At 39.7% G+C, this 9,886-nt stretch overlaps 1 protein-coding gene across 1 annotated transcript; it reads left to right on the forward strand.

The window, feature by feature from the left end:
• Window positions 1–1,260: 1,260 nt before the first annotated feature.
• insig1 (insulin induced gene 1) lies at window positions 1,261–8,414 on the forward strand. The gene is made up of 7 exons (XM_034862158.1): window positions 1,261–1,368; window positions 1,632–1,956; window positions 2,111–2,458; window positions 3,753–3,877; window positions 4,134–4,300; window positions 5,326–5,425; window positions 7,491–8,414. The coding sequence occupies exons 3-7, from the start codon at window positions 2,125–2,127 to the stop codon at window positions 7,518–7,520; spliced, it is 756 nt and encodes a 251-aa protein (XP_034718049.1). The 5' UTR covers window positions 1,261–1,368; window positions 1,632–1,956; window positions 2,111–2,124; the 3' UTR covers window positions 7,521–8,414.
• The last annotated feature ends 1,472 nt before the right edge of the window (window positions 8,415–9,886 follow it).

The raw sequence follows: 9,886 nt of genomic DNA on the forward strand, positions 1-9,886 counted from the left end.
GAGATAATTGCTAACATTAGCAATGCTAAAATGCTGATGCTAAGCAGGTATAATGTTTACTATGTTCAACATCTCACTTTTGCATGTTTAGAACAGCACATTTATGAGTGCACCACATTTCATGGCAATTGCTCCAGTAGTTTTAGAAATTCACTCAAAAGACAAATTCAAATCTCATGGTACAGCTGAAAAGTTGAGGAATCACAAAAGTCATTAAACTACATCATCTGGGAAACATGAAGGTCCGTGCAAAATGTTCTGGCCATCCATGGAAAGTTTTCGAGATATATCAGTCTGGACCAAAATGTTGTACATTTTACATGTACCTAGTGCCTAGAGCTTAAAAGTCTGGTGTGCTTGCAATGTTTCCATGGCTGTTTTATACAAATAGTTATAAGATGTTGGTCTTTCAATATTCCAAGTGATTGGGGCATCCTTTTCCTCCACATGGCAACATAAACTCAGCCATAAAAAGAAGCGATAAATTCGGCAGTTGGGTTAAGGCTTTAAAGCTGAAAAACGGGTGACAATTAGAAACCAGTCCCCCTATTTGGTGCAGAAATCATTTTTGGTTCTGGCTTATAGCACCACATAATTGCCGAAACAATGAATACACCACCCTGAGACATCAGCGGCATAATTACACCAAAAAAGATTTTTAATTAAACATAACTTAAAGATATCTGATTGATATGCTTTTCCGTTTTTGTTTAGCAAATTCGCTGTAGGTCATTTGAAGCATCGCTTAATTTTGCAAGCCAATTTGCATGAAAAAGAATGATTCATTCATGGTATTATTTTGTAAAAAGTGCCAGCAGCTGTTAAGGAAAAATGATTTAGTCTGGGACTTTTTGACAGTTACATTGAAATAACTGTAATCTTCCATTAACCTCACTAGTTTAAAGATGCAGTGTCTTGTAAAAATGTTTCCACACTGTTTTCCCTTTGTATGCATGTCCTCGGGCACAGGGAAAAACACAACAAGCCTCGATGTAGGTTTTTTGCTGCACGTATGCAATGGGTGGAGTTTTGTTATCGCGCTGCCCCATATACACTCGGTTGGGTCACACCAGTTCTTGCAAAACATGTTTCCATGTTGTTACCAGCCCTTGACTGAACCTTTTTCATTCATATGATCATTGATTGACATGCAGTTAGCCACACCTCCTCTAACTTGACCCAAAGTTCAACAGCATTGTAAACAACAGAAAAAAAAGGTTGTCCCACTAATCCCATTTACCAAAACCTGCCTGTATAAATGTCCCCATGCAGGAGACTGGAACTAGTTTGTAGAGGTGTAGCCTGCTGGATTAGTTAGTTTTTTGGACAATATCTGTGAAAGTGTGAGCATCTTGTGCTTTTATCCTGGTACACAAATTTGCTTCTTTTTATAATTAATAATTAATACTCTCACAATAGTCCATTGTGGATCTCTAGTGCATCTGATTTTAGTAAGCTACTGAGAAAATCCTTATTTATTTGGCTACTTTTTAGTATTTTGTTTGCTCTTATAATATCCCATTTTATCTTGTAATAGACCATCCATGCTTTGTATTACAGCTCTCCAAATGCTGTTTATAGTAAGAGGTGTTTGGCTCCTATTCACTTCTCTGTTTCCACTTTCGCTTCAGTTCCCCAGCAGCCTCTCTGGTCCGTACGTCTGTCCCGGACGAGGGGGCGGTGTGGTGGCGTCACGTCATATCAGCCGCCGTGCTCTGATTGGCTGCCGACTCTCACCCGACACAGCTGTGATTGTTTTCTGCAGAGGAAGCTCTTGTCCCTGGTATGAGCCCTATGCAGTGGAATTGAGCAGCACTGTGTTTTTCTCTGTGTGTGGGGCTGCTGCTGATGATGTGAACAAAAACGTGATTTCAACAGTTGTTGTTGTTGTTGTTGTAACGACCTGGAGTGGAGGTTTCTCTTTGGACCAGACCCTGAAAACGTCCTGAAATCAAGGTAAGGACCAGCATTTTCTCAGTAACTTATTCAGTTGTTTGTTGAATCTGCAAAAGCATTGCTAATTTATCTTTCACCTTGCAACAATGTATCTCTCTACTTGAACTAAATATAGAAATGTTGTCACAAACATGTGTCAAATTCTCTCCTGCAGGCTAAAAGTGCCAAATGCCCAGACTAGAGGACCACTGCTGGAGCTGCTCCTGTGCATCAAGAATTGAAACTAAGCACTCGTCTGGAGCTAACTGGTTAGCATACAAAGCTGAAGAAATGATGTCCATCATCACCTCGGTGCTCCGCAATGCCTACGGCTCTCTGCACGACGTCCGGGCGGCCAACCTGATCCGCCGGGGTCTCGTCCTCTTCACCGTCGGAGCGTTCCTCGCCCTGGTGCTCAACCTGCTGCAGATACAAAGACATGTCACCCTGTTTCCCGAGGAGGTGATGGCAACTTTGTTTTCGTCTGCCTGGTGGATCCCTCCTTGCTGCGGCACAGGGGCCGGTGAGTAGACAACACGCTGCTTGGAGAACAACAACATGTTGGAACTGGTTGAGGAACCCTTAGTCTTAGGTTATCAGTAGTTTGCTACTAAGTTTAGAACACAGGCATGCAAAGAGGGTACAGGACACACTGAAGTGGCTTTTTTCCATTTAAATGAACATGATAAGGAAGAATAAAGCCGTAACAATTTACTTAATAAGTCATGTAGGTAGGCCTATGGGTGCTAAACGTCTGGAAATCATGTAGGCCTAGCATATTTGAGGGTAATTTAAATGGCACAACCACACGCTGTAAAATAGTGAAATATAAGACATAAAATTAGACTTTTCTGTTATTGCCACTGCTTGCAGTTACTGTATGACCATGTGGTAATGAATCACCATTCGGCTTTGTTATTGATGGGTATTATACAGACATTCCTCTCTAATGATCTACTAGTCTACGTGGTTTTGTCTGGCAGTCAGTTATAAAAAAAACGGACTTGGTACAGTGGTAGCGATTCTCGAACTGTGATTGGCCGCAACAGCCGGATACGAGGTGAGCTGCACGCTCATTGGCTTCTGTCACAACGGGTGAGCTGAGGGGGAGGTACTTCAGGCAGGATCTGGAGGAAAGAAGGAAAAAAACATATGACTAGTGTTGGCTCCTCCTCCCATGTGCTGCGGGGCAGGAAGAACATGAAAGTAACTTCATGTTTTTACAGTCAGTTGACATTAGTCTGTGCCAAATGAATGTATCTCAGTGTCATGTAGGAGCTTGTTTAAGGTCTTCATTGTGTAAACTATTTGCTTTCAGAAGCCTGATCAATAGGCCTACGTTACAGGAAAAGTTTTCTTTTTTAATAATGAATCATTTTAAAAGAACACAATGCAAAACAATAACTGGTTCTTGTTTTTAAATTTATAAGAACACTAAAACTGTATTTTGTTTTATGTGATATAAACTGATTATCTTTGGGTTTTGGAGTCCTGGTCCCACAAAACAACCAATTTGAAGACATTACCTACCTGGCTTTTTTATTACTTAATTGACAGTATAGATTAGGGTGAGAGGAGCTCGACATAACAAACGGGAATTACATCAAAAACAGTCAAACAGCATAAAAGGAAAAAGTTCAAGGAATACAAATCTATACTTTTTAAAGTGTAGCCCATACAGTTGTCTAAAAGAGACTAACTATGGAAGTGCATGTTTAGCAAATGAAACAATCCCAGACAGCAGCTCCATGACATGAGTTTCCCAAAATGTCTGCTTATCCTTTGTAATTTGGGTCTGTTTGTGTCCTTCTGTACAGCTGTTGTCGGCCTGCTGTATCCCTGCCTCGACAGCCATTTGGGAGAGCCGCACAAGTTCAAGAGGGAGTGGGCCAGCGTCATGAGGTGCATCGCCGTGTTCGTTGGCATCAACCATGCCAGTGTTGTATCCTTTCAAGGTCGTGCCTTGTAGATTCTTTAATATAGATTTTTTTTTTTCAGTTTATTTTGTTATTATTTTAATATGTGGAACATGTAGTGTTCTATCTATAATTTGGACGGGATCTAAAAAGCAACGGGATGTCTTGCTTCACCCATAAGAAGAGATTTGCCGCAGCAGGTTATACAAATATTTGAGTAAGAACTAATCCCATACAAGCGTCATACTGTTTGGTTTTGTCCTTAATTGGCCTGTATCACAGAAACTAGACTTTGCCAACAACGTGCAGCTCTCCCTTACGCTGGCAGCCCTGTCCTTGGGTCTGTGGTGGACATTTGACAGATCTAGGAGTGGCTTTGGTTTGGGCATCACCACTGCCGTCCTAGCGACTGTGTTCACGCAGCTGCTGGTCTACAACGGCGTCTACCAGTAAGTCAGCCATAACTTTCATTATACAAGCGGAACAAAAGTTGTCAAGGCTTTCCTTTTTGAGGAAACAAAACTGATGCTGTCTATGACGATTAATCACTAGCGCTTTGTCATGTCAACTTTCTGGTTTCACGTTACACTCACAACAAAAACTATGCTGGTTTAAGAGTTAATTAAATACCTTTGAGAGTAAACTTCTAGGGAAGTAGTTCAAGTATCGGAAAGTACACCCACCTGTATGATTTACCTCAACAAACATGTGACCGATAATGCTTGAAGTACCAAGTTATAATTTGGGAAGTCCCCTTGTCTCTGGGAGTCTAATTAACAGGCCGTCTAACAGGCTGTGGTGGCATATCATCAAAAATGCAATGCTGAGAAATAGGGTTGGGCAGTAACGCGGTATACCGCGGGGTCTTAAAAAAAGCAATGGCATCAGTTTCTATAGCTTCATTAAAAAAATGTAATGCACTTGTATAGGAGACAAGGATTAAACATGAAACATAATTTATTTAATGCTTAAAAATGCTTGAGAGAGAGAGAGAGAGAGAGGCACACTGAGTGACCTGGTCTCTAGGGAAGGGAGAGTTGTTTCAGTAGTAGGGTTTGGTATTTAGTTTCTGACCGGTGTAGACACAAGCCAACGGTTTGGTGACGCCTTCTAAGAAGTATACCACGGTAAAAAAGGAAGGAGGTTTGACGGTATCAAAATTTGGATACCATTTTCATTCAACTCTACTGAGCAATAAAAAGAGACTGATGTTGACGATAAGAGGATCAAATGGCAGCTCCAGCTCCTGCTGACTATAAGAGGTAGAAACAGAGAGAGGAAAAATGAGGGCAGATTGTTTGTTTTCACCACACACAGGTCATTGGTGTTTAGCTTAGTTTAGAGGGGAATTGTGGGTTATTTTGACACCCTCCAAAGAGGCCAGAGGTCAGGATTAGCTATAGAAGAGCATTACTAAACCTTTTTCAATATTATTAAGAAGTCTTTAATCATCTTAATTTGATGTCTCTTTCAGGTATACGTCTCCAGACTTCTTGTACGTACGCTCCTGGCTCCCATGCATATTCTTCTCAGGCGGTGTTACCGTGGGAAACATTGGACGCCAACTTGCCATGGTAAAGTCGGCAACCATTTTAGAATATGTAATCTTTTAAGCGTCAAAGACATTCAAGTTTAAGTTTCTTTTTCATCTGTCAAATGTGCCGTGCAGTCAATATCTTGGTCACAATTCTTTAATAACCAAATGAAGGAGTTCCTTGTGAAAAACTGTTTCTGTGAGAGAACAAACATCTGGATATATGTTCTCGTAACCTCTCAAATATTGATATCGGTATTGGCCTCGAAAATCTAGTATCAGTCTGGCTCTATCAATAGTTATCTTCTAGACATACAATGAGTGAATGAGCCCTGCTGTGGGTTAGCTCTCTCAAAAACAACATGACCAGAAGCTGTTTTTCTTAAATTCCAAAAATTAATCCAAACCATGCAGCAAAATCCAGATTATTTAACAACAGCAATCAAGTTTGAGCCTCTAAAATTTAGCATTCATCTTAGTATCTGCTATTTTTTTTTTTTTTTTTTTAACCCTCTCTGAAAACACTTTGATCGCCAAACATTTATCTTAGATACAGTGTTAAGAGAAAGAATATTTGCATTCATATGTATTTGATATTTCACTACATGTATTATTTCTTAGAATGTTAAATGTTGGCATCTTCAGTTTTAACTATCGGGTCATCTAGTATTTCAAACAGCGCCCAATCCGTTTCAATACTGTAGTTATTAGTGGAATGCCACTCTTGATCCCGAGGATTTCCCAATTTGCCATGATTGTTATTCAGGTGTAAACACCAGTGATTCTGTGTGATGTTTTTAAAATGTTTGGTCTGTCATATTTGCATAAAAATACCCCATCTCCTTTATCAGCATTCAGATATCGGTATCTGTTGAACTGGAACTCCTCTGCTCTCTGTCTAAACTGTGGAACAGACTTCAAAAGACTCCTCTGCACCATACTTGCTTCATTTGCAATTATTAAGCTGAACCACAACAGGCAATACATTTGTCAAAATGGTTTAAAGTTGTGCAAAGTCCATTGGACGCCCCTCTTCCCTCATAATTATCCCATCAAGGCAGCTTTGATGTCTTCATTAAGCCTGTGCCCAGAAGCCTCACCTCATTCTGTCTGTAAAGTAAGAGTCCTGTCACTCCCTCAGTTTGACTCAAGCGAGAGCATGAAAGCAGATTAAGGGCTGTTGTTTTTCACAGTTGTGGCGAGACACAGAGCCAGTCAGGCCTCGGCTGACCAGAGGGCCATTTTGCTACTTGTTGTTTTTGTTTGTGATGAGGCCTGAGGAATGTTGGCACAAGTTGGCACTCGTGGTTTTGTTTTTCCCCTCTTTTGCTCCAGTGGGTCATTGATGAGAAGGATCAGAAGAAACATGAATTCATTTCCTTAAAGAAACCAAGATATTTTGGGAGTTTTTTTTTCTCTTTCTTTCTTTCTGTCTTTGGGGTTAAAGCCAGCTATGGTGAAGTTCAGTTTACGAACTGCCGATACCTTTTTATATCTGAATATATGTAGAATGTTTTGTAATGTGTAAAATGAGCAATGAACAAAAGCAGAATGCAATTTTCATGTTTAGAACCAGCAGTACTCTCTTCCTTTTTTTTTTTTTTTTTTTTTTTTTTTTTTACAAAAAGGAGAAAACTCTTCTGAATAAGGGGAACTGAAAGAAACATATTCCTTTCTTTACACATAGCCTTGATACCCATAATAATCCTGATTTGTTAATAAAACTGCAACCCATATTTACTTAAAAGCTACTGATTGCTAAAACAAATCTGAAAATTGTCCCTAAAGTTTGGTTCAAGAAGCAGTTTGGAGTTTACAGGAAACTATGGGAATCATGTCCTGAAATAGACACCTGAGGCCGTTTCCCTGTCATCAGGACATAACAGTAGTTTGATTGATAACTTCTCTCACCATGTGGATCATTATTCTACTTTCGTTCTAACAAAAACAAAAAAGGCTCTAGCAACAACCCTGAAGCTCAACTTGAACCACTTTATTTACTGAATGGCAACTCGAGATATTCTAAAAGGTATTTCTAATTGCTGCATTACTTTAAATTGATTAATATGTGACTAACCCTGGGCACCTTCTCTGTCTCCCTTCAGGGTGGTATCGAGAAACCCCACATGGACTGAACGGTGGAAACACAGAAAAGCAGGCGAAGGACAGCCAATGCAAAGATGGACAAGTTATATGAAAAACGAGAAGAATAACAGGAGAAAAAGACTCATTGTTTTGACTTCATCCTTTGGTCTTATAACAAAGTGCGGGTCAGAAAAGCCCCTCATCTAACGTGCCACGTCCTCTGTACCTCCTTGTGGCCAAACAGCCTCTCCCTCCCACCTCTGTTCTACTCAATTAGAATTAAGGCTTCCTTCACACCAGACAGGAGGACAGTGTTTGCCTTTTTTTGTTCGTTTTTTGAAGTGAACGGTTGACTGGTTTAATTTTTACGCTGGAAGTGCGTGTTTTTCTGCAGTTTATGGAGTGGAAGCGTGCGCGTGTGCTTTAGTGTGGATGCATTCTGGTCTTAGCAGAGAAGACTGCTTTGTTTTTAGCCTAAATATACAATGATCATAAAAGGGAAATGTTGTATGAATGAGCAAAAAAGGAAATGTCTTCACTCAATGCAAAGAAATGCATTCAGTGGCCTCAGTTGCGTGAATGGGGCCCAGGGGGGGGATGTATGTTCCCACTCAAACCAAATTAAGTATTTATTTTGTACGTTTTTTTTTGAATGACCCCAAACCAAATGTACTGTAGGGTTGATAATGAATGTTGCTTCCCATGTTGAAAGGAAACGTTGGAAAGTTCCTTTCTGGCTCAGAGTTAGATGAGAGGATTAATGCCGCTCTTATCTGTACGGTATGTAGCTAAAGCCAGCAGCAGGGAGAATTGTATTGGTACATATTTACCATAGAGATGTTTTCCGCTAACACGTTTTAGACAAACAGAAAAGAGTATTGTTAAGTAGGGAGAAGAAAGCATTAGTCTGGATTGAAAAACAAAGTCATGTGCATTTAGTTTTTTATTTTTTTTTTTTTTTTTTTTTTTTTTTTTTATCAACAGAGTGAGGAAAGCCACCACAGTGGACCGTGTTTTTTGGAAGAATGTACCAGGAGTATACTACAAATACTTTTGCCAGCATCTGTCAGCCACTGTTAACCCAGTTTAAAAAAAAAACACTTTACAGTGAGGTTTTTAATTTGTTACCAGATGTTAAATGTCTTTGTGATCATACACATTTCCCACTCCAAATTCAAACTAGCGGTAATAGTTTGGGAACATACACCGGGTGAAGGAGAGGGCAGGACATTATTACTTAAGATTTGCAATCTGTGATTGCCTTTGTATTATAGAATGTAGTGCTTTTGTCACTATAACAGTTTAGTTTGACCATTTGTATAAACATAATGACATTATTGCTCATGTATAATGGCTTTCCTATGTGAACAGACAGGTATTATTATCATGCTAGACCTACAGTATGTTAGTTAGCGTTTGGGGGGTCTAGAGGATTAAGTGCAATCAGAATCTACACGAGCCGATTATTCTTCCTTATTTATTATTATTTCTGACAATGGCTAAAAACAAAATTATAACTTGTAAGTATATGCAGTGTGGATACTTCAAAAGAAAGCAATAACATGTTTGGTTTGTGTGTCAGAGATTACATGCCTTCAGAGTCTATACCAATGACTCAACAGAGAGAGATGACATAAAAAATAAATGTATTGTGTCAAACTGTTGTGCAAAAATCTCATTAAGTTGCACCGTCAAAGGAAACCGGATTTGTTTTTTCGCGGCAGATCACTGCAGGCGGAATTTGCTTATTTTCAGGTGTGTTAAACTGAAGAGGATGCTTTATTTTTTTGAGGTTGTGAAGGACCTTTTGTTTCAATGTTTTAGAGTTTCTGTGTTTCTGATATTTCAGCGGTGTTCAATCATTTTTGCTACCATGGATTTAGGTGAAAAATAAAAACACCTGATAAGGATATCTGCCTATAGTCATTACTCACATATGGGATTGGATTAAGGGATTTACAACTAGTTTATGATATATTAATAGAAGAGCTATGTGTACAGTACTGACATTTTGACACCATCTGTGAAACCAGAAATAAGGAAACACTCTAACTTCCCAGTGATATAAACATGATACCAACATAGATAATGCAGCTGAGCTTCAGCCATTCATTCTGCCTGTGATTACTAGACACTAGCCTAATTACACGTCTCAGCAGCTTCGGCAAAACAATGGTGCTCTGATTATTTATTTCTGGGTGTCAAATGCAGGCGCAGCTCAATTGCTCCAAAGCTTTCTGCGGTGCTGATGATGGCATTTGTTGTGTCTGCTGTCACGGCCAAGTTGAATAGATGGGACATTCTTTTGTCCGGGTCTCTGTCAGTCTCCAGACCCATTATAATGCATTCAGCTGCATCTTCCCTCTCTCCCCTCTCCCCATTTCTGTTCCCCCGAAAAATCCCTGAAACCACCCCC

The sequence above is a fragment of the Etheostoma cragini genome, chromosome 22, assembly GCF_013103735.1.
Source record: "Etheostoma cragini isolate CJK2018 chromosome 22, CSU_Ecrag_1.0, whole genome shotgun sequence".
Classification (NCBI taxonomy): domain Eukaryota; kingdom Metazoa; phylum Chordata; class Actinopteri; order Perciformes; family Percidae; genus Etheostoma; species Etheostoma cragini.